Here is a 24347-nt window from a genome sequence, read left to right as displayed (position 1 = left end):
CGGGCTCGTCGGTCTTCATTACTTTGAAGCCGGCTTACTGGCTTTGAGGCCTTAGAGCTACCACACATTAGGGATCCGACGACACTGATCATTCTCAAAGCATCAATCAGTTGACCAGCATTCCAACTACGCCTCGATTCTTGCAATGCTTCCGGTCTTGAGCTCTGCATCCAAGTTGTCAAACGATCCAGCGTCTCCCATAGTCTCAGTCAAGAGGCCATGCCCGCGAAAACTGTGGTTGTATTAGTCCTGGCCTCGTATTCCAAGACATTGGCTCCAGCGAGTGTGGCAGATACCCTGATCATACTGTTGGACATGAAAGCGTGTAGGGTAAGCTCAGAAGCCAAGCTGCACGGAGAGTTATGCAAGTTGCCGTCCCATTTGTGCCTCAAATTAGGCATTACGGACCTACCAGATGACAATACCATTGGCTACAGAGCAAGTCTTGCATACGAAGGGGCAGGGGATTATGCTATTGATCACGAGGGCAAAATTGGTGGGCTACCGAGGTGTCGGGATGCTCCGCGGATAGTCCGTGGAGCTCCGTGGAGCTCCGTGGAGCAAAGACTCTCCGACGGCGCAAAGACACGCCAGCGGGCCGAAGAACTGCCCAAAGGGACAAAATCAATCCAGCGGACCAAAGACAGCCCGTTGGCCAAATGCATCCCCGCGAAGTAAAGATCGAGGCCTTGGCCTATGCATCTACAGGCTCTGGCACGGGCTTTTCTTTGACCAAGCGCCCAATAATGAATACACGTATGGGAGTCTCTTGGCTTTGAAGCACTTTGCCTCGCTCTATCCTGGCTACCATTGGTCAGAATATCGACTGTCGGCACTGTCTCAAAAGCGAGCCTGTGTATCACTGCCCTGTTTCTTATCCGAAGCACCCGGCGGGTGGTCATATAAACAGACAGTAGATGGTTAGCTCAAACGGACAGTAGTATCCATTTTCTAACCGCCACTGGTCAACGGCACGAAACATGGCAAAAGAAGACCTCGTCCCTATTCCCGAGCCTCGTGGCCTTCCACTTATAGGGAACATACTTGAAATTGATCCCGAATTCGCACTCGGATCCTTCGTTCGCTTGGCACAGACTTATGGTACGTAACACTACTTTGATTTTCCCCTCAATACTCATCTATACAGGCCCCATCTTCAGACTGCAGACACCAAACGGACCTCGAGTCTTTGTGAGCAGCCAGGCGTTCGTGAATGAAGTTTGCGATGAGAGCAGGTTCATGAAGAAAGTCACGGCTGCACTGCAACAAGTACGCAATGGAACGCACGACGGCTTGTTCACAGCCTACGGCCCGCAAGAAAAGAACTGGGGTATCGCACACCGCGTGCTCATATCCGCGTTCGGGCCAATCTCGATCCGCGGCATGTTTGACGAGATGTACGATATTGCCAGCCAACTCGTTTTCAAGTGGGCAAGATATGGACCGAACACGGCGATCGAGGTGGCAGAGGACTTTACCCGGCTTACACTGGACACACTCGCTCTTTGCGCCATGGACTATCGGTTCAATTCGTTCTACTCGCCCGAGATGCACCCGTTCATCGAAGCCATGGGCAGCTTTCTCTCCGAATGCGGCAGACGCGATCAGAGGCCGGCGTTGATCCAATCCTTGATGTGGAAGACGCAAGCACAATACGATGCGGATATCTCGGTTCTACAAAAGACGGGTCAACAAGTTATCGACACGCGGCGGGCCAATCCAACAAGCAAAATGGATTTCCTCAACGCCATGCTGAACGGGAAGGATCCGAAAACCGGGGAAGGGCTGAGCGACGACAACATTATCGCCAACATGATCACCTTCCTCATCGCTGGCCACGAGACTACATCGGGAACGCTTTCTTTCCTGTTCTACTATCTCCTCAAAGATCCACAAGCGTACCAGAAGGCGCAGAAAGAAGTCGACGATGTCATTGGCCGGGAGCCCATCAACGTCGGCCACCTGTCCAAGCTCCCCTACATCACCGCTCTCCTCCGCGAGACGCTTCGCCTCCAGTCACCGGCACCCCTCTTCACGCTCAGCTCGGAGGACTCGCCGCAGATACTGCAAGGTAAATATCGTGTTGACGCAGGCGAGCCAATTGCCGTTCTACTTCATCAGCTGCATCGTGATCCGAAGGTGTGGGGCGATGATGCAGAAGAGTTCAGGCCGGAGAGGATGACGGATGGCAATTTCGACCGCATTACGACCGAGTATCCAAACTGTTGGAAGCCTTTCGGAAACGGGATGCGGGCGTGCATCGGAAGGCCGTTTGCCTGGCAAGAAGCTCTTTTGGTATGTGTATGTGCAGCTTCAAACAGGACTCATGTCTAACAACACGCAGGTCATCGCATTGCTCCTTCAAAACTTCAACTTCGTAGCCGCGGACCCGAGCTACAATCTGGAAGTGAAGCAGACACTCACCATCAAGCCGAAAGACTTCCGCATGCGTGCTATAATCCGCCACGGCCTGAGCCCCACGCAGCTCGAGCGGCATCTGGGCAGCGGTTCCGCTCCCGTTGACGCCCCAAAAGCTGGACTCGAAGCTGCAAAATCAAACGGCAGTTCCGACTCGGCAAGCGGCGTCCCCCTTTCCATCTTCTTCGGCTCGAACATGGGCACCTGCGAAGCTCTCGCACACCGGCTCGCCAACGACGCCGCCGCCCACGGATTCAAGGTGGTGGGCGTCGATCACTTGGACTCTGCGCGCGAGAAGCTGCCGAAGGACCATGCCGTCGCCATCGTGCTCGCCTCGTACGAAGGCCAGCCGGCAGACAACGCGGCGCATTTCGTCACCTGGTTGCAAGGCCTTACTGGAAACGAGTTGGAAGGAGTGAGGTATTCAGTGTTCGGATGCGGTAAGTGGTTTGTGTGCTGAGCCTCAGGGGTGCTTGCTGACGGGATACCAGGCCACAGTGACTGGGCGCGAACGTTCCACAGAATCCCAAAACTGGTGGACCGGACGCTGGAAGAGCGCGGTGCACGTCGCCTGGCGCCGCTGGGCGTGACAGATCAAGCATCGACTGACACCTTCACCGACGTAAGTGAACAAGTTCCAGGCCCATCCTCTCCCGCGTAGCTAACATGCTGGGGCATACAGTTCGAGAGCTGGACCGACGACGTCTTCTGGAAAGCCATGGAGCAAGAATTCGCCGTCACCAACAAATCCAAACACCAAGAACAAATGCAAGTCCAAGTCTCGGCACCACGCCCAGCCTTCCTCAAGCAAGACGTCACGCCCGCCCGCGTAACCGCATCCACCGCCCTCACCCCCTCCGACTCGGGCCCCGTCAAACGCCACCTCGAACTCGAACTACCCCCCAACCTCACCTACACCTGCGGCGACTACCTCGTCGTCCTCCCGCTCAACCCCAAAGAAACCACCGCCCGCGCCCTGCGCTACTTCGGCCTCACCCCCGACAGCGTCCTCACCCTCTCCATCGCGGGGCCGACCAACCTGCCAACCGACACGCCGCTCTCCGCCGCCGACCTCTTCGGCGGCTACGTCGAGCTCGGGCAGCCCGCGTCGAAGAAAGCGGTCTCGACGCTCGCGAGCCTGGCCGACGCCGCCGACCCAGCCTCCCCCGCCGCCACCGCCCTCGCCCACCTCGCCAGCGAACAGTTCGACGCCGCCATCACCGCCACCCGCACCACCGTCCTCGACCTCCTCGAGCGCTTCCACCCCGCCCTCTCCCTCCCCCTCGCCCACTTCCTCGCGCTGCACCCGCCCATGCGCACAAGGCAGTACAGCATCTCGTCGTCGCCCCTCGCCGCGGGCGGCCCGTCAACAGCGACGCTCACCTACGCCGTCCTCGACGAGCCCTCGCACGCCAACCCCAGCCGCCGCCACATCGGCGCCGCGTCGACCTACCTGGCCAGCCTGGCGCCCGGCGACGCGCTCAGCGTGTCGGTGCGGCGGGCGCTGCCGGCGTTCCGGTTGCCTGCTGATCCGGCCGCGACGCCGGTTGTGATGGTGGCGGCGGGGGCGGGGTTGGCGCCGTTTAGGGGGTTTGTGCAGGAACGAGCTGAGCTGGCGAAGGCAGGAGGGAAGAAGACGAAGCTCGCGCCCGCGTTGCTGTTTTTCGGGTGCAGGGGGCAGGGGGATGATTTGTATAGGGGCGAGTTTGATGAGTGGGAGCGGCAGGGCGTGGTGAGGGTTTTTAGGGCGTATAGTCGGGAGGCCAGGGAGAGGGATGCGGAGGGGTGTAAGTATGTGCAGGACCGTGTGTGGCGGGAGAGGGCGGTGGTGAGGGAGTTGTGGGAGAGGGGGGCGAAGCTGTATGTGTGTGGGCGGGGGGTGATTGGGCAGGAGGTGGGGAGGGTGATGAGGAGGGTGTTTGTGGAGGCGGGGGTGTGTAAGACGGATGAGGAGGCAGAGAAGTGGTGGGAGGGGTTGAGGAACGAGAGGGTTGCGGTGGATACGTTTGCTTGAGTGGGTTTGAGTTGCTGGTGTTCTTTTTTTTTCTTTCTTGTGAATTTGTTTAGGTTCGGAATATTATGGGCTTGTTTGGATCGTTTCTCATCTTTGACGCCACTGACTTTCTTCCCGTCCATGAAGCTCAGCTTTTCTAATTCGGCCTTAAACAACAGCGCAGCTACGGCTGCCAACCCACCTGCTCCATAGGCCACCTCAACCGCCCCCTCCACCCTTCATCTAAAGACTCGTATATCTGACCCATCAAATGGCTCGGCCAGCTCCCTATGACCCACGTCCAATCCATCGACTTGATCAACACCACAAAATGCGCATAGATAACCATCGCCATCGGCAGCCGCTGCTGCAAGCACAACACAAAATCATCCGAAATGCGATACAGCCAAAAGAACGCCTGAAAATTCGCCGCCAGCGCACCCGCTCCCCCTCCCCGCCTCTCCTCCGCCTCGACGACCCGGAAGCAAAACGCCAACGAATCCACCATCTCCCGATACGTGTGCACGTTCGGCTCGTCCTCCTCCCCGTCCGCGTCGATACACCGCCGCAGCTCCCTCAGCGCCGCGCTGCCTGCACCCTCCTCCTGTTGCCCCTCCTCCCCCTCCTCACCCTCCCTGGCACCCGCGGTCCCTCGGCTGAGCTTACTACTCCGCTCCAACTGCCGCCGCGCCAGGCTCGCCAGCGGCGCCAGCGGCCCGTCCAGCACCTGTTCCTTGGCCAGCTCGACCAGCGACCGCACGCCGCGGAAGAGGATGAGCCAGTCTGCCGCGCCGCCACCAGTAGCACCACCGTCCGGATTGCTGATAACGCAGACCAGCATATCCCCCACCCGCTGCGGCCCGCGCGCCAGCGTGTAGAAGCACGACGTGACGGCGAACGCGTACAGCGCGCAGGTCCTGTCGGCGCTGCCATCGTCGGCGTTGCCGCTGCTGGCCCCGCCACCGCCCTGGCCAGCGTCATCATCGTGCGGCTGCGGCTGCGCTGACGGCGGGGAGGCCAGGGCGGCGGAGGCGCCGCGCAGAGCGTTCTCCCAGTACCAGGCCGAGGTGGCGGCGTGCTGGGCGTGGCGCTCGGGATGCAGGTGGGCGAGGTGGAGGGCAGACAGGGCTAGCAGGCCTTGCAGGACGAAATCGAAGCCGGCGAAGCCGATCCGCGGGATGTTGGTGCGCCAGCAGGACTGCGTGTCTGGGTCTTGCGAGAGCGTGGCGAAGGTGTGGAGGGTCCAGTGGTGGAGGAGGGAGAGGGTGGGGATGTCGAGGTTGGAGTCTGGGGGGCCGGGGGAGGGGGAGGGGGAGGGGTGGTTGGTGGAGGAGGGACTGCGTCGACGCTGGCGGCTCCGGTTGGCTATAAGGTGGAGTGGTGGGGGTTCTGAGATGAAGATGCAGGGGATGGAGCGGGTTGTGCAGTTTGAGCAGGCGGGTTTTTGTTCGTCGCACTGTGGCTGAGGTTAGCTAGGTGATCAATAATATTTGAAGTAGAGCCGCGCGGTGCCAATTATCTCGGGCAGCTGATGCATGTTGTGGCGGTGCAAAGAAAAAAAAAATACCTTGATACGGCGTCTTTTGCAATTTGCGCACCCGTGTCGCGATTTGCGATGTGTCTTTCGCCCTTTGCTGGAGCTTGTTTTTGAATGTCGCGCCATGATATCGACGTTTTTGGCTATTGGTGATCGTTGGTGGTGGAGCGGGTGAGTTGCGAGGCGGAAGCTCGGAAGATTAAATAAGGGGTGTTAGCAGGACGGCAAGCTTGTTACCGTACTATAATTAGGTAATGAGTCGCGTGAGTGGGGGCCTATAACCATTACTTATTCTTGGCATCTCTACTTTCCGCACACACATCTGCTGGCGAAGTATATCACTTATTAAAGTACGGAGGTCGGGAAAGATGTCAGATATACGCCAATAAACTCTCAATTCGGAGATCATTTAGATGCCTTTTTCTCCTCACGAGGCCTGCATGTAAAGTGAACCTTTGTAGTAGAGTCCACTTTCGCATAGTGCTAAGAGTAGAGGGCCTCAGAGGCTCTGTTTGGTAGAGACAATGAGGAGAAGGGATATGTGGCTAATTATATTGCAGCATTTTCCTCTGGTTCAAAAAGAAGTAGAACCATCGCGAGTTGTCAAGCTAATAGAAAAACAATCCAAAAAGTCACTGCCCTTTCCATTCCCCCACCAAACTGTTCCAAAATTGCTTCCCGCCCATTCCTTAGGGCCAAATAAAAAGGCACACCGATCGTTGTAACTCACCCAAGCTTCATCAGAGCAAAACCGTTAGAACGTGGCATGCCACCACGAAGCAGAACCCCAATCTCGCCAGGGTGGAACCAATTCATCCAGACCATGACCAAGAACATGAGCAACGCGTCAAAAATGTACAGATAGGTCTCAGTCCGCAGCAGAAACCCGTCCGATCCCTGAAGGTACTCGACGACACGGAACACCGACCGCACAAGAATAAGCAAGCTGACAACATACAGCGTGCAGAGATACCGCTGCCACCGCACCTCAGGCACGCACGCCTTCGCCGTCGGCACCATCGCCATGCGCCGATGGAAAATTCCCGCGACGAAGACGAAAAACGTGAAGAAGAACAGCTGCACGAACAATCCGCCGACGATCAGCTTCTCGCCCAGCGTATTGCCCTTGGCCATCAGCCCGCCGCCGCCGCCCTGCATGAAGAACGACAGCACGTCGCCGCCGACGAAGAGCTTGGTGAGGCGCGTCCGGCGGATGATCGAGTGCTGCTCGCCGTCGGTGAGGAGAATGATGCGCCCGAGGATCATGTAGATTGACGCGGCGAAGAGGGCGGGCGCGACGAGCAGGAAGATGGACTGGATGATGTACGGCATCAGCGTCCAGCAGCCGGCGTCCTGCTTGGCCGACATGGCGCGGCCGGCGTAGCCGACGACTTCGACTGTTGTGGAGGGTTAGCACACGGTGTTAATTGCTAACGGGGGACGGAAGGTGCGCACAGAAGCCGCCGATGACGAAGGCGGTTAGGTACCAGGTCCTGGTTTTGAACATCTGGACGGTGTGGAGGAACGATGTCAGGATGAAGAGGAGGCAGAATATCACGGCTGCGGCCATGGACGGCACGTAGCGGTAGAATGCAAAGTCGGCATTTTTGTAGTCGGAATCGCGGCCGTTTGGACAGGTTCCCATGGCGGTGGTTGATTGAGGTTCTGTTTTCAAGCCGTGGGAGATGTCGCGCCTGCGCAGCAGAAAGAAAGGTCAAAGATTGATGAATGAACGAAAATGTAGCTTGCTCGCATGGATGGAGACAGGAAGCTGCTTATTGTACTTGTGCGTATGTAGACGTATTCTATAATTGCTGCATCCTCAAACGAATACGCTCGACAATCGACAGGGCAGTGCAAGTCGAGTCACACGCGTACTCGTACCCTACATCTATAACGAATACGCTTGTGATAGAGCTTCATTTACCGGAAGGAAATTAATGCAGTGGGCTTAGACCCAGGATGAAAGCATTGCGCTGCAGGTGTTTGAGGCGTTACAGAAAGCCACAAAAAAAAAAAAAAACGAACAGCATATTTTCGACACAAAAGTTGATGCGAATACGGCGATAGCGGTACTTCTGCCCAAGGCAAGACACTGGGTGGTCAGGGTTCGGACAATGGATGCTCATGGCAAAAACAGCTTCTTCTAGCCAACAAAGGCGACTCAGTATAGTTCGAATGTTACTGAAACTTGGAGTGCAACTCAGTGGATGTTTCGAATGCTTTGCAAAGCCGAGTCACAAGTTTCAGCGCTAGGAACTGGTCCGCACTGAGCACTTTGAGCAGAAGATGTCTGTGAGGCTTTCCACGGACCTTCCGCGGACTTCCCACGGGGTCCGGCTGTGCACATGCAGATGCTCTTAATAAGGTTTCTGAGGCTGAGCGCAATAGTTCCAAGCCGCAGTGGCGTGTCTCTAGCTCTTTAAGTCATGCGATATATGCCCAGCGGCCCAAGAAGGTGGCTCAGACAGAATCCGACCGTCGCGCTTGCGAAAAAGAATCATGCCCAGAGGATCTGGCGCAGGGGGCTGATCGTTTCAATCCATGATCTTACTCCACTTTTTATCCGTAATTGCGTCAGCTAGGCAGCAGTTCTTGTCCCGCTTCTTAGCTAGTAACAACGTACCCGTAAACGTCACGTGATTGATATTCCGCGTACTCGTATTCGCCTGTAAATATTACTTCGTGCTTCTTCCCGAGGAAATATCATTGATGTACATTAATCTTGCTGTTCTTTGATCTAGAAGAAACATCTCAAGCCCTGTCTTGTCGAAGCTCTTGCGAGGTTCCCTGTTGTCGGCGTAGTCTTTTACCTTTCTTCTGATTTAGTTGTCCATCTTTCTTATCCGTCACCCTAGTTGCTCTGAAGATGAATACCCCGGAAAAAGGTTCAACACCGCCCGATGGACACTTTTCTCAGCCGCACATAGCATCCACAGCCGGTCCGGGTCCGGAATATCATGCTTCTCCGCCACTCCGGACGGGAAGTTCTCGATCGTCAGCGAGCTGCAACCCTCAGGCTCTCCCGCTGAGAAATCGACCACATTCCGGCTTCAGCTCACGTTCTGGTTCTCCTGAGCCGGTTCAATACATACCATATCGCCCGCCTGCCGAAATCATCCAGCCTTCAGCCCATACATCCTCCGCTTCATGTAGCGGCACACCGCCCAGCAGCTCTCAATCCCACGCCGAAACTATCCAAACGTCCAGTCCGCCCTCGTACGAAGAGATAGCGCACGGTTTCGAGGTTCCTGCTGAAGTGAAAGGTAGTCCAGCTCCACAATGCTCTTCGACTGTGCTAACTTACTACCAGATGACGGCCGGATTAACGTTGATCTCGACTCCAAAGCCGCGCGCACCCTGTCGAGATTGATCTTGCAGCCGCCCAAAGACCTGCCAGATGCCATTCCAGACTACCACACATTGAAGGGTGCTTGGAAGCTCCCCTTGAACATTGTCGTGCAGGTTGTCGGCAGCCGCGGCGACGTGCAGCCCTTCATAGCCCTCGGCAATGAGCTGCAGAAGCACGGCCATCGCGTGCGCCTTGCCACACACAATGTCTTCGAGGACTTTGTCCGGAAGTCCGGGCTCGAGTTCTATCCGATTGGCGGCGATCCCACCGAACTGATGGCATACATGGTGAAGAACCCTGGCTTGATACCGAATATGAAGAGTCTCCGTGGTGGAGATATCCAGAAGAAGCGGGTCATGGTGAAGGAAATGCTGGAAGGATGCTGGCTAAGCTGCATTGAGCCGGACACAAAAACGCAAGAGCCATTCGTCGCAGATGCTATTATTGCGAATCCCCCAAGCTTTGCGCATATCCACTGTGCCGAGGCTTTGGGCATTCCTGTGCATCTGATGTTCACCATGCCTTGGACGAGCACGAAAGCATTCCCACACCCGTTGGCAAACATCAAGTGCTCGACCATCGACAAATCGACCCAGAACTTCCTCTCCTACGGTATCGTCGAATGGCTAACGTGGCAAGGGTAAGTCTCAGCCCAACGACGAACATGCCCGGTCTAACAGCGTGCTTAGTCTGGGCGACATCATCAACAAGTGGCGCCACGACCTCGACCTCGACCCCGTCCCAGCCACCGAAGGCCCGCTGCTCGCCGAAACCCTGAAGATCCCCTTCACCTACTGCTGGTCGCCCGCCCTGGTGCCCAAGCCGGCCGACTGGTCCCACCACATCGGTACGTCCGTCCGCGCGCAAAAAATCGCAACCCCCCTCCCCTCGCGCCCCTAACGCATCTCTCTATCCAGACGTCTGCGGCTTCTTCTTCCGCTCCCCACCCGCCTACCAGCCTCCCCCCGACCTCGACGCCTTCCTCCGCAGCGGCCCGCCACCCGTCTACATCGGCTTCGGCAGCATCGTCCTCGACGACCCGCAGCGCGTAAGCGCCACGATCCTCTCCGCCGTCCGCACAACCGGCGTCCGTGCCATCATCTCGCGCGGCTGGAGCAAGCTCGACGGTGCCCCCGACCCAAACGTGCTCTTCCTCGGCGACTGCCCGCACGAGTGGCTGTTCCAGCACGTCGCGGCCGTCGTGCACCACGGCGGCGCCGGCACGACGGCGTGCGGGCTGCTGAACGCGCGGCCGACGACTATCGTCCCGTTCTTTGGCGAGTGAGTATAGTCATACGCCACCACATGACGAGGCCGGCCGGGTGCTGTGCTGTTGCTAACGATCACACAACAGCCAGCCGTTCTGGGGCCAGATGGTCGCCGCCGCGGGCGCCGGGCCCGTCCCGATCCCGCACCGGCTGCTCGACAGCACGAACCTCGCCGAAGCCATCTCGTACTGCCTCACGCCGCAGGCGGCGGCGGCGGCGCGCGGCATTGCGGAGAAGATGCGGGCGGAGGCCGGGGTGGCGAGGGCGGTCGAGGCGTTCCATGCTAACCTGCCAGCGCTGGAACGGATGAAGTGCGACGTCTTCCCCGACAAGCCGGCGTGTTGGCGGGTGAAGAAGAAGGATGGCGTGTGTAAGTTGTCGAAGGTGGCGGCGGAGGTGTTGGTTAGTGAGGGGGGGTTGGATCGGAAGAAGTTGAAGATGTATGTGGTTCACTGTGTTCTTTGGTTGGTGAGAAACGTTATGCTGACGGTGTTGAACAAGATACGCGAGCAAGCCTATCGTCATCGAGAACCGCCGCTGGGATCCCATCACCGGCGGTGCGTCGTCGGCGCTCGGCTGGGGATCAGACATGGTCGTCGCGACGGCGGACCTGTTCGTCAAACCCTACCAGGAATACAGGCGCAGCCGGCCGGAATCACATCCCACGCCCTCAAGTCCGTCTCGTGCCGCCGAAGCTCCACGAGCCATCACCACCAACGCGACAGAGGACTCCGAGTCAACAGAGAAACACGCGCTACTACTCCAGGGCCAACTCGCCCGACCCAGCGCCACAGACAGCAGCCATGCCCTAAACCGCAGCAGCACAGGCGACAACCACCAGCACGGCTCCAGGCAGCACAGCGTATCCTCCTCCACAGAGAGCGATCACTCCGACATCAACGACGACGCCGCCGCCGCCGCCGCCCAGAGCCCCAAGACCAAAGGCCGCGGCGCAGCAGCATCCAATGCGGCCGTGGCATCCGGCAAGAGCGTCGGCCGATGGTTCGGGACCTACACCAAAGGCGTCTTCCTCGACGTGCCGCTCGCCGTCGCCGAAGGCATGCGGCAAACGCCCGCTCTGTACGGCGAGCGGGTGCACGACTACGGCCGCATCACGGGGTGGAAGAGCGGCGCGGCGTTCGCGGCGAAGAACTTCGGCGTCGGGCTGGCCGAAGGGCTGACGGATGTCTTCGTGCAGCCGGTGAAGGGTGGGAGGAAGGAGGGGGCGGTGGGCGTGGTGAAGGGGTTGGGCAAGGGGTCGGTGGGGATGCTGGCGAAGATGGGGTCGGCCGGGTTGGGGGTGCTGGCGTATACGGGGCAGGGGATTTATAAGAGTGCGCAGAGGAGTAGGCATAGGGGGACGAGGGAGAGGGTTATGATGAGGAGGTGTGTGGAGGGGGGGTGGTTGGTGAAGAGGGAGCGGGGGGTTGATCGGGAGGCGGTTGTTGCGAGGTATGATATGCTGGGGTGAGATGGTGTGTTTGAGTGGATGTTTTAGAGAAATGTTTTGTAGTTACACCTCTTATTGTTGTATGAATATTCTTTGAATGTTTGATCATGTAGTCGGGCTTTTCTGTAACTTCAATTCCGCGCTAATGGTATATCTTTCGTCCAGCGATGTGTTTACAACGCTCTATCAATTCGCTATATTAATTCCCGGAGCATGCTAGCACTGGTGCTTAGTGGGAGTGATGAGACGCCTCATGAAATGCCGATTCTCGGAAATTGCCCCATTCGTCTTCCGCTTGTTGCCGCAGTGGGCCGGGGGCGCAATGGCTAATGCCAGTACACGCAGCGTACAGTTCGTGCGCGTAATCGTATCCGCGATGTATCCGCCCATGGGTCTGTTCGTTCTCTGGCCCTCGCAGCTAAGGGATGGCTCATTCAGGTCTAGGTTTTGGGAGAGACGTTGTCGACGAGAAGTATTTAATGCCAGAATCACACGCCGTTTCCTGCCAGTCAAGCCAAAGGGTCCTGTGAAAGATGCCTTCCTTCAACGCCATTCTTCCCTTTATCCTCCTATTGTCCACAAGTCATGGTGCTTCCGCGCAAGGCCACTTCACAACGCCGGATACATTTCCTGCTCGTACGTTTGCATGCCATAACAACGAGATGGAGACTAACTGGTCTATCAAGCAAACACGACAGGATCGGGCGGGTGGCAAAATGCTCTCGCGAAAGCGGACGAGTTTGTGTCACTTCTGAACCTCACCGAAAAGGTTGCCATGGTCACTGGCTCTTCCGAATACAGCTGCATTGGAAACATTGCTCCCATCGAGCGTCTCAATTTCACTGGTCTCTGCCTTCAAGACGGCCCGGCGGGCGACCGCCTTGGTGATCTCACGAGCACATTTCCTGCAGGCTTGACGACTGCTGCGACATGGGACAAGGAGCTTATGAAGCAACGTGGCTACGCACTTGGCACCGAGTTCAAGGGGAAAGGGGCACACATTCACTTGGGGTGGGTTCTGTTCTCTTCCCCTCTTTCGACTGTCTTGTGCTCACTCTCTGCAGTCCTTCCACGGGTGCTCTCGGACGCCATCCGCTGGCAGGACGTGGTTGGGAGGGATTCTCTCCAGACCCCTATCTGAGCGGAATTGCTATGAATGCTTCCGTAAGCGGAGTCCAGGAGGCCGGTGCTCAAGCGTGTGCGAAACACTTTGTTGGCAATGAACAGGAGACTCAGAGGACTCGCACTGTGCTCGCCGACGGCACGGTAGTCGAAGCCGTCTCGTCAAACATTGACGACCGAACCATGCATGAGCTTTACATGTGGCCTTTCGCCAACGCAATCAAGGCTGGAGTTGCCTCTGTCATGTGTAGCTACAACAGAGTCAACCAGACGTACGCTTGCGAGAACTCAAAGATGCTAAACGGCCTCCTTAAGGGCGAACTGGGCTTCCAAGGAGTAGGTCCTACTTCCTTTTATTCAGTAGAACACAACTAACCTTCCATCAGTACGTCATGTCAGACTTCTACGCCGTGCATTCCGGCGTGCGCTCTATCGAAGCCGGACTCGACCTGAACATGCCCGGCTCATGGGACGAAGTCACCTTCGACGCGAGCTTCTGGGGCGCCAACCTGACCGCCGCCGTCCAAAACGGCACCATCCCCGAATCTCGCCTCGACGACATGATCCGCCGCCTGCTGACGCCCTACTTCTTCCTCGGCCAGGACGACGACTACCCCTCCGTCGACCCCACCTCCCTCTCCGTCCTCGCCACCACCTACGGCGTCAAGCTCCCCGGCACCTTTCCCCCCGCCCGCGACGTCCGCGGCGACCACGGCACGCTGATCCGCTCACTCGCCGCCGCCGGCACCGTCCTCCTGAAAAACGCCAACGCCACCCTGCCCCTGTCCACCCCCATGAACATCGGCGTCTTCGGCAACGACGCGGCAGACCTCACGGCCGGCCTGTTCTTCCCGGGGACAGACGCCGCAGCATCCCCATTCGGCTTCGACATGGGCACGCTGACCGTCGGCGGCGGGTCGGGCACGGGGCGCAGCACGTACGTCGTGGCGCCGCTCGACGCCATCAAGCAGCGGGCAGCCAGCTACGGCGCGCGCGTGCAGTACGTCCTCGACAACGAGCTACTCGCCGCCGACAACTTCCGGGCCATCTACCCGGATCCGGAGGTGTGTATCGTGTTCGTCAAGGCGTGGGCGAAGGAGGGCGCGGACCGGACGAGCTTCGCGAATGACTGGGACGGCGACAAGGTCGTGGCGAACGTCGCGGCGCGGTGTGCGAATACGGTTGTTGTGAATCATGCCGGCGGCGTGACGACGATGCCGTGGGCAGAGAATGAGAATGTGACGGCGATTTTGAACGCGTATTACCCCGGCCAGGAGTCGGGGAATGCGATTGTCGATGTGCTGTTTGGCGATGTCAACCCGTCTGCGCGTCTGCCGCATACGATTCCGAGGAGCGCGGAGGACTACGATTTCCCGGTTGTGAACTTGACGGGCACGGCGAAGGCGAATGACTCGGAGGCGTGGCAGGCGGACTTTGAGGAGGGGTTGTTGATTGATTATCGCCACTTCGATGCGAAGAACATCACGCCGCTCTACGAGTTCGGCTTCGGGCTGTCGTATACCGAGTTTAAGATCAGTGCACCGCTGGAGGTCGCTGGCGTTGCTGCGAACACGACCCGCGTCTCGTCCTTCCCGCCGGCAGTATCTTCCGCTCAGCCCGGCGGCAACCCTGCGCTTTGGGAACCTGTCTTGACTGCGTCGACGACAGTCCAGAACATGGGTGAGCGCGCTGGCGCTACCGTAGTTCAGCTGTACTTATCCATGCCGTCTGGCAGCGTGCCGGAAGGAACGCCGCTGCGGGTGCTCAGGGGGTTCGAGAAGGTGCAGCTGGAGCCGGGCGCGAGTGAGAAGGTCGAGTTTCGGCTGTTGAGGAGGGATGTTAGTTTTTGGAATGTCGAGGCGCAGGAGTGGGAGATACCGACGGGGGAGATGAGGCTGAGCGTTGGTTTTAGTTCGAGGGACCTGAAGGATATCGCGGTGGTGGAGCTGGTTTGAGGTCTGGATGTGCAACAGTTTCGTTTCGCCGAGCTCCGGGGTCTTTGCAGAACGCCATTGTACTATCACAGTAATACATCTTCAACATTGCTCATCATTGTAAGGCACACATTTGGAAAACAATCTGAAGTCTCCAAGTACTACTAGATTTGAAACCAGAAGCTAGTCTATCGGCTCATCATGACTTCCGTCTCTCAAGCTCCTATACCTTAAGCAAAAGCTTTCCGCTAGTCTTCCTGGACTCAATATCCTCATGAGCCTTATTCGCCTCAGCCAGAGGGTAGATCTCGTGGATCCGAGCATCAAGGTTATGCTTCTCGATGAAGCCCAGGAGCTCATCAGCATAATGCTGGAACTCCTCCCGCGTAGCAATGTACTGCGCCAAGTTCGTCCGGAGCAGCTTAACGTTCTTCTCCATCAGACGCCTAAAATCCGTCAGTCAACCAACCCTCAACCTTCATCAAAAGACAGAGCAGGGTAGGGAAAAAAACACTCACAAAATCTCCACCGGCGGCACGGCGCCACTCGCATTCCCAAAACACACCAAACTCCCCTTCCGCCGCACACACTCCAAACTAACATCAAACGTCGCCCTCCCCACCCCATCAAACACCGCCACCACGCCCCTCCCCCCCGTCACCTCCCTCACCTTCCCCACCACATCCTCCGCCGCATACCCCCTAACCAACCACTCCGCCCCCGCCCCCCGCACCACCTCCAACTTCTCCTCCGTACTCGCCGTCGCCACCACCCTCGCCCCAATCGCCTTCGCCAGCAGCTGCACCAGCCACAGCCCCACCCCGCCCGCCGCCGCGTGCACGAGCACGACGTCGCCGGCCGCCACGCGGTGCGCTTCGCGGATCAGCGTCAGCGCCGTCAGCCCCTGAAAGAGCGACGCCGCGGCCGTCGATGACGGCAGGCTGGCCTGGATGCGGATGACGTGGGACGCTGGCACCAAGCTGTATTCGGCGTACGAGGCGCTGCCGAGCCAGGCGACGCGTGCGCCGGGGTTGAGGTCCGTGGATGTGTCGGGGCCGAGGGCGACGACGTTGCCGGCGGCTTCGCGGCCGAGGGTGTGGGGGAGGGAGGGGGGTGGGTAGAGGCCGGTGCGGAAATAGCTGTGGGGGGAGGTGGTGTTAGTGAGGGGGACGGTGGGGAGGGGGAGGGGGGTTTGCGTACGTGTCGATGAAGTTGACGCCGGCGTATTCGTTTTTGACGAGGATGTGGCCAGGCTTGAGCTCTGGGACGGGGAGGTCGGTTTTGTATTGGAGGACTTCGGGGCCGCCGTGGCTCTCGATGACGATGCCGCGCATGGTGGTTGGGATGGAGGACATTTTGCGGATTGGAAGCGGAGAGATGAGGTGGAAATGGGATCTGTTTGCTAGATGTCTGCTGGGAGAAGCTGCTTTGGTGCACAAGAAAGGGCTGGAGAAGCGGGGTAGCATGGCTTATATGTATTTCACTGGTGGGTTGGAATGTGCGACTACAGCAGTCTTAACAACAGACACCTATAGTGATCAGCTAGAGGGTGTAGTGAGCTATGCTCGGCTTCTCTTTCCTGCGGCTGTTAGTTCCGTATAGTCTCTCCGACCTTGGTCCATGGAACTCCCACAGCTGCTCCGCGGAGAATCCGCGGACACGCCTCGGAGAGTTGAAACGCGAGGCGAGACTTGCATATCCAGCATCTTTACAAACGCTACACTACTGTTCATAGTCTCCTCGTGTTCGAAATACGTTAAGCAAGGGACAGGTATTGAACCTCATTATGCGGGATTAGCTTTTGGCGCTTCTCGGCTTGCTTAGAGTTATGTGCACGTCATTGCCGTGCTAACCTTAAGAGACCAGCCATTCACGTTAACCAGTCCGGATGAAGTGTCATGCACCTTCTTTTTGTTTGCACTGCGCATTAATTATTAATCACATAAATATTTGCTAGAATAGGCAGGCGTTTGGGTTTCAAACGGGAACACAAAGGGAGCAAGATGCTCATATATTAGAAGTTGTTCTATTTGCATAATGACAGGTTGTAATACAAAAGTAATGCGGACTGAAAGAACCTGCTACAAGATCTAGTAAACTAAGATTCGACATGGAGAACAGGAATGGGTAAACTTCAATTTGAAGTACGGAGGCCCTTTGCAAACCGCACATTCACTGGCTGGGCATTGGGAACGAGGATTGCTCAAAGGATATTTTGCAGGCTTCCACAACGTCGACGTCGTAGAGATCCTCAGTGGATGCATCATGAACGGGCAAAGGCACCAGGAAGCGTTTGAGAAGGAACAAAATCTCCCCCAGCCCAAGACCAAGGCCGTTCCAACCACGCAGCGACTCAAGAGAGTCTGTGTGTAATAGTCAGTAAATGCATATAGACGTATGGAAATGAATCTTACCAAGCATTCTTTTCGAGATGTCCCAAAAGTTAGAAAACCCAGAAAGGCAGCTCGTCAGCACATTTAAAGCAGTTTCGAGCTCTTCTCGCCTTTCTGCGTATTCGCTTCCCGGAGGGACCTGGAGCATGAGACAGACGCTGGTCATGCAGCCCAAGATCCAAATAGAACTACTCATCATCGGATCGTAGGTACAGTAGTATGCCGTTGGCATAGCCTGAACAGCAGCTGCTGCCGCTTGAAGGTGTAGAGTCAAAGCGCGCCATAGACGGAGCACTACAGACTTCCAATCCAGACCCGAAGGCATGCGAGAATGGAAACTGATCATCGGTGGGATGACTGAGCAAATGCAGCATCTGGAACCCCGTTAGCCTTCCAGCTCCCACGGGAAAGTGCGGGGAGACAATACATTCGTAGTTGTACCAAAGCTTCAAGTCGGTTACGGTGCTGCATCAGTGTCTCATCCATTTCCGTTGCGAGCTTAGGGTCCATGTACCACGATGGTAGAACAGCGCATACTCGCATGCATTTGTTGTGAGTCATGAGCATTTTTGCTTCCAATGCTGGATCCATAGAATTTTGAGTGATGCCACGTAAATGCGCGCCACCCTCCCTCAGAAGCAAAACCATGCAAAGTTGTAGACGTTGTCCATCTGCCATCTTTGCGTTACTTGCATCCTCCAGAAGACTCCAGAATGATTCCTGACTGCTCCGAGGGACATGCAGAGGCAATGAACCTGAATTGACCCCAGCGGTGAATTCCGACACCGATGTGGTGATAAGAGAGGTTGTGGCGGTCTCCACATTCAGCGAGAACGGATTACCGGAGAGTATATTGCATGACGCATCGATCTTGACGGCAGTCCACCACACGTAGCGAAGCTCCTCCAAGCTCGATTCCGGGAAACGCGAAATGGCCTCCGGACACCCGTCGACCTGGTCCAGCTTGCAGTCTCGGACAACACGGGAAAGCTTCTCGATGATAGTCCACGTAGAGCGATCTGGACCGGAAGCCAACTGATGAATTACACATAAGCAAGTCAATTTGATGTCGTTAAGCGAGATGTTCCCAGGATCCATCTCGTTCTGTTCAAGTTCTCGCTCGATCTGAGTTACGGCGAACGCCAGGCTCTCGTCCTGTCTGGACTGCGCTGAAAAGCGAGATGCCAGGCCAATCATCACGATTATCAGACGAAAGGGAACGTCTCCCTTGTAGAAGTCCCGTAGAAACTCGTTTTCGCGAAATAGTGGGAACATCTGCTGAATAGTGGAGAAGTATAACCCAAGCCTGTTGCGGTAAGCCCAAGCATCTCCAGGATTGATATTTGCTTACATAATGCGCACGCTAGAGCCGTTCAACGCAACATTAATACCCGAGGAACCTTCGGGTGGAGACGATTCCGGGGTTGGCGTATGAGAACTTAGCCCATCAGAGACTCCGATTGGTGGGGGGGCAATATTGGCGGAGGGTTGCGGATCCTTCCCTGCATGCTGTGGTGTCTCATCTTCGCTAACATCAACGCAATCCGGTTCCTTTTCGAATTTACCACCTTCGCTGTATGCCTGGAGCATGGATTCGAGACGGCCTTCTGAGGGGTCAACAAATACCGACGTGAAAAATGGGCGGTCTAAATACCAATGCGTTCGCGCAAAACTGAAGCCTTATGAGGGCCTGGTCTACGTCTGGCAGCTGGATAAGAGCATGTTCGGTTGCGCATTCGACATCTGGTGCACTCAGGCCACTCCTTGCCGCCTACATTGGTCAATCAAGATACATCGTGCGTGGCGTCTGCTCCCCACATTTCTGTTTCTTCCTGAAACTGCGGTCAGCCAGTACGGGATGAGCGCTTGTTACACCGCTTACTGTCTACAATTTGTGCACGAAATCCTTGGGGAGTCATGCTCTGCCGCCCGGGATAGTGTCCGGTGGTCTGACGCCGTGACCGAACGGGACATCTTGAAACGGCAGGTGTGGGCTGCCTGCAAGTAGCAGTGCGATCGATCGTATGTGCTGGGGCTGTGTTGAGAGACAGTAGATGAGCGGGGTGGCGGACTTCAGTGCAATATGCCGAGAGTCTGCGAGGTGATCGAGGGGTCATCCGCGGATTTTCCGCGGAGAAATTGTCACTAATCATTGGTGGAAGTGTTACCGCGGAGGTGGGTTGGCCAACGTGATGATTAATCTATCTATTGGTAATTACCCCATCCATTAAGCCGATCGGGTAGACTATAGACCGCCGGCGCAACGTTCTCCACGAAACAGCCACAGCATACCCACCCGGACCTACGGCCTTTCCCAGTTCGGGATATGATCTTAGCAAGAGCTGTCCAGCGGACGAAGCGTTGTTAATGCTAACGTAAACAAGTCTCGGAAAGCCCCACGTCCAACTCGGTCTTTTCATGTCCTGTGCCATGACTGCAAACCTACCCTCTCAACTCGTGACACAAAGCTACCTAGCTTTATTGGGCTCTTTTGATACTTTTAACCTATTCAACACGTGATTGGCTGTGTCTATATTCTTTGGCTGCTTCTCACCTCATCACATCTTATTCATAGCGTGCTGGATTGTAGATATCGCTCAGTAGCCCTTGAATGTCAGTGATCTAGACCCTCATCTTCTTGGGAGCGTTATTGTGTCGGCCGAAAAGGTGATTTCGGGACCCAGGAAATCAGGAGCGGGAGGGAAGACTTCCGGTTCCGATCACTACGTGCTACATTTTATATATAACAAGTGTTCAGTCGGTCGGCTTTCATATCCAGACTCAAGCTTGTCTAACTTCTTATATTTGAGAAAGATACCTTTGAACAGTATTTACCCGAAATGCTACTCTCAAACAATCACGAAAACTTCAATTCGTTCATCCTGCGGGATGCGACATCTCTGATGGTAGTTGCATCATCACTGGTAAGCTAAAATTTGGGTAGATGATCATCGGTGCTGAAATAGCAAAGGCTTTCGTCTACTTCGCCACTACGGTCATCTACAACATCTACTTCCACCCGCTCCGCCACTTTCCGGGACCGAAACTGTATGCAGCTAGCCGATTACCGTATGCGATAGATCTCCTTCGGGGGACTCTTGTAAAGAGGATCACGGAGCTCCACAACAAATACGGCGAAGTCATTCGGATCGCCCCTGAGGAACTCTCCTTCACCAGTGCAGACACGGCATGGCAAGACGTCTACGGCTTCCGCGGCTCCAAGAAGCCCGAGATGCAGAAGGATCGCAAGTGGTACAGCACTGCTCCCAACGGCGTGACTTCGATTATCGAGTCCAATCGCGAGGACCATTCACGCCAGCGCCGAGCTTACTCTCACGCTTTCTCGGACCGTGCGTTGCGAGAACAGGAACCGCTAATTCAGAAATACATCTCCCTGCTTCTACAGCGTTTGACGGATCATGCTGCTCAGGGAAACATCGTAGATCTCGTTCAGTACTACAACTACACGACGTTTGACATCATCGGCGACCTGGCCTTCAACGAGCCATTCGGATGTCTCGAGAATGACAAGTATCACGACCTCGTCCAAGGCGTGTTCGCCACGCTGCGAGGCTTCGCACTCAAGACAGCTCTTGCGTACTACGATGTCCTTCGCTTGCTGGTCTACACACTCAATCCGAGCGGTGCTCAGAAAGGCCCGATTGAGTTCTTCAAGTTCACGAAGGACCGCGTGCGGAAGCGGCTGGGAACCGAGACTGCGCGACCGGATATCACGTCGTACGTCAGCGATCAGGTGGAATCCGGCAACATCAGCGTGGACGAGCTAGATTCCAACGCGCTTCTGCTGCTTATTGCCGGTAGCGAAACGACCGCGACGGTTTTGTCTGGAACCACTTATCTGCTGCTAAAACATCCCGAAGTCATGAAAAAGGTCGTCCGTGAGGTCAGAGACCATTTCAAGAGCAAGGAGGAAATCACTTCCGAGAGTGTGAGCCGCCTGACGTACCTCGTTGCCGTTCTGAACGAAGGAATGCGCATGTATCCGCCCGTACCGACAGGATTTCCACGGATAGTTCCGGAGGGTGGATCGACGGTCAGCGGGTATTACGTGCCGGAGAAGGTAGGAAATGCTTTTGGTTCCGACACTTGTTCAGCCATGCTAAAGCTCTAGTAGACATCGCTATACGTAACGCAATGGGCCACGTACCATAGCGAGCGTAACTTCACCAAACCTGAGTCTTTCATCCCGGAACGCTGGCTCGAGAACCATTCGGGGTTTGAAAAGGACCGCAAAGCAGCGTTTTCGCCCTTCTCATTTGGCCCTCGAGCTTGCCTCGGTAAGAAGTAAGTATCACATCAAATTAGTATTTCAAGCGCATTCTAACATATTCCAGCCTTGCATACATGGAGTCTCGCGTCATTCTTGCACAGGTTTTGTTCAACTTTGACATCGAGTTGATCGACGAAAACATGGACTGGATGGATCAGAGGTGCTTTGTTCTCTGGGAAAAGCCTGATCTTAGGGTAAAGTTGAAGCCCGTGGAGGCACACTGAGGCAATTGGAAGTTTCAGGGCCTTTTTAGGTCAATCTTGGGACAGATTCTATTGCTGCTCGGATTTCTCCGACAGCGTAACTAGCTATCAATTGGAACTCGGGTAAAGACAGATAAAGCCTTTCAGACTTGAATAAAATCCTCGCAGAACTGTATAACCCTTCATGTCTGAGTTATATGTGCAAAAGGGAGGGTAGTTAAAACATATACGCGTTGCATAGCTACCACTGAGAGATCGGACAGACAGCGTTCCATAGATCAAGGCATTCGGATGATTCCCTGGCGGCCAAAAAGAAGTCAGAGAGGCTGAGAAGAAGACCTATTTCTAGCTAAGCCATTTATGAGTACGGATCATTAGCAGCGCAATAGTCAATCCCGCTCGTTCATTGACTTCTAGAGATGACCAGAGCAACTCCGATGCCTCTGAATCTCTGTGACCTAATTCTCCCCACCCCTCACGTAACTTTTATAATATAAATCCATCACAAGAGACAATTTATGATCAGACAAATGATTAGGAAGCTGTCGCATAAATTTAGAGACTAGGCTTATCTACAGTTCCAGCCAAAGTATCACCATTACAAAATGTGTAAGACCTGTCGTACCTGCTGAGAGATCATCTGGTCTGAGGTCTCGGCTCAGAGTCTCACCCATCTTTTGAGCTAATATACGCCCATTATGTACATGATATGTTCCATTCCTCAGATTGTATCTTTGAATTCCGCCCATAATTCAGGTAGAAAGCTTGCCAGATGCTTCATCTCGATATTGCAATGCGCCAATAAAGCGTGAGTAGCCTCCTCTCCTAGATTCTGCTCAAAAAAGTACCGCGATCGCAATTCATATGTACCATTACCGTCAGGCTTACGACGGATTTGGTGCATGAGATAGGAGTGCCCCGTAACGTTAGTTGTGTGGCCGGTGGAATCGAGGCGCCCGGTGACAATCGTCTCGATGCCGGTGGATGCGTAGGAGCTAGTGTTGAATCCCAGCTCAGTAGCAGGATCGATGAAATGTACGGTCAGCTGCCCGGCATTGTTCCCGATGTACTCGTCAATGAACGAATAAGTGCCGATGTAGCGTGAGGATGTCGGTGCGGACGCGTTGGTCACGAGAGTTTCCGGTGAACGCCAAGCGTAGCGGTGCGCAATGGGCGCCCAGAGCTTGTATCGCGATGAATCGACGAGGTGCCAGCTGAACCACCAATCGTACATTTCGCCAGTGACTGGATGTGTGTCAGTTTGGATGCTATACGTATAGGGCACCCATCTTACCATTGCCCATTTCGGTGCGGATAGCGATCATGAGCGAGCCGTCGGAACGCAAAGACCAGCCGTTTTCAAGTTGAAGGTAGCCTGGTCTGGTAAGATAATCGGCGGCATCATATGCAGAGAACGCTGGAGACGTGCATTAGTCACAGATGTAGAATGACTTCAAGTGACGACGCTCCACCAATGGCTTTCGAACTGGTCGCTTGCTCTGCAGGGGAAAAAAAAGAAAACATAACGTTTCAAAGGATCATTATGTTTTAATTCAACTTACTCAATTCAGCCGCGTGAGGGCTAGCACTAAGCCCTTTCTGCACTTCCTCCGAGATACCTTCGACATAAGGATTCCAGAACTTGGCGAAAGGCTTCGCAAAGTCGGCCTCGCGGTAGCCAAGGTAGTAGCTTGTCTGGTTCCCATCGTAAGGAGCGACATTTCTGGACACAGTAGAGGCTCCTAAAGTAGTCAGAGAGCTGTTGTCGATTTCGATGGAGAGAGGTGGTTCTGTTGAAAGCTGGGGATAGCAGCGGGAGAATGTTGCAAATAAGAGAGGAATAAAGCGCTTCATGGCCATTCTTGCAGGTGGAAAGTGGTTGAGTTGTCGATGATGAACGTGAAGAACATGTTCTCGTCATGATTTATATAAAATCAACGGCTAGTAATTTAGAACCACTGCCTTCACGATGTCCACCAAGTCCACAACTCCACAACTCCACAAATCCACAAGTCCACAAGTCGGCCAGTTCACAAGTCCGCAAGTCCGAAAATGGTCTCTTACTTCCGAAGTCCTTTTCCATATTCAGTATTCTCGCGCGAGGACTTATTCAGCATTCTCGTACGAGGAGGTTGGTAGGAAGAACATAGCTCTACATGATTATCCGGGTAAGACCGGCTATGGGCGGAATGGTGGCGGTGCACGGTTCTTCTTCGATTCACGCTACTCATATCCACCCCTTTTAGCACCTATTTCAGACACCGCCACGTAGTATTAGTAGATAGCGCGTCCAATCAAGTTTGGTTGATCGTATATATGTCGGCCTCATACGGCTGTGCACGGAAAGTATCGGGTGAAGTGTGTCGAGGCAACCCATGGTCGTCAT

At 55.4% G+C, this 24347-nt stretch overlaps 6 protein-coding genes across 6 annotated transcripts; 3 read left to right on the top strand and 3 right to left on the bottom strand.

Moving 5' to 3' along the window:
- Positions 1-980: 980 nt before the first annotated feature.
- Positions 981-4432, top strand: LTHEOB_93 (Cytochrome p450; the record flags this gene model as incomplete). Its single annotated transcript, XM_035518872.1, has 5 exons — positions 981-1101; positions 1148-2295; positions 2345-2858; positions 2910-3040; positions 3101-4432. The coding sequence occupies 5 exons, from the start codon at positions 981-983 to the stop codon at positions 4430-4432; spliced, it is 3246 nt and encodes a 1081-aa protein (XP_035372095.1).
- Positions 4433-4595: 163 nt separating this feature from the next.
- LTHEOB_92 (Rta1 domain protein) lies at positions 4596-7593 on the bottom strand (the record flags this gene model as incomplete). The annotated part of the gene is made up of 3 exons (XM_035518761.1): positions 4596-5748; positions 6679-7345; positions 7404-7593. 3 exons carry the CDS (start codon positions 7591-7593, stop codon positions 4596-4598), a joined length of 2010 nt encoding a protein of 669 aa, XP_035372094.1.
- A 1637-nt stretch (positions 7594-9230) lies between these two features.
- LTHEOB_91 (uncharacterized protein) lies at positions 9231-15095 on the top strand (the record flags this gene model as incomplete). The annotated part of the gene is made up of 10 exons (XM_035518650.1): positions 9231-9940; positions 9990-10147; positions 10218-10581; positions 10655-11008; positions 11070-11242; positions 11294-11902; positions 12705-13029; positions 13083-13182; positions 13246-13476; positions 13527-15095. 10 exons carry the CDS (start codon positions 9231-9233, stop codon positions 15093-15095), a joined length of 4593 nt encoding a protein of 1530 aa, XP_035372093.1.
- A 202-nt stretch (positions 15096-15297) lies between these two features.
- Positions 15298-16429, bottom strand: LTHEOB_90 (Quinone oxidoreductase protein; the record flags this gene model as incomplete). The annotated part of the gene is made up of 3 exons (XM_035518539.1): positions 15298-15520; positions 15593-16213; positions 16275-16429. 3 exons carry the CDS (start codon positions 16427-16429, stop codon positions 15298-15300), a joined length of 999 nt encoding a protein of 332 aa, XP_035372092.1.
- A 3878-nt stretch (positions 16430-20307) lies between these two features.
- LTHEOB_89 (Cytochrome p450 protein) lies at positions 20308-21982 on the top strand (the record flags this gene model as incomplete). Its single annotated transcript, XM_035518427.1, has 4 exons — positions 20308-20391; positions 20439-21548; positions 21603-21772; positions 21823-21982. 4 exons carry the CDS (start codon positions 20308-20310, stop codon positions 21980-21982), a joined length of 1524 nt encoding a protein of 507 aa, XP_035372091.1.
- A 731-nt stretch (positions 21983-22713) lies between these two features.
- On the bottom strand, positions 22714-23821 carry LTHEOB_88 (uncharacterized protein; the record flags this gene model as incomplete). The annotated part of the gene is made up of 4 exons (XM_035518316.1): positions 22714-22793; positions 22850-23206; positions 23256-23378; positions 23524-23821. 4 exons carry the CDS (start codon positions 23819-23821, stop codon positions 22714-22716), a joined length of 858 nt encoding a protein of 285 aa, XP_035372090.1.
- Positions 23822-24347: the final 526 nt, after the last annotated feature.

The sequence above is a fragment of the Lasiodiplodia theobromae genome (assembly GCF_012971845.1).
Source record: "Lasiodiplodia theobromae strain AM2As chromosome Unknown scaffold_1, whole genome shotgun sequence".
NCBI classification, from domain to species: Eukaryota; Fungi; Ascomycota; class Dothideomycetes; order Botryosphaeriales; family Botryosphaeriaceae; genus Lasiodiplodia; species Lasiodiplodia theobromae.
Note: the sequence above shows the minus strand (reverse complement) of the source record. Positions and strands in the feature narration are given on the sequence as shown.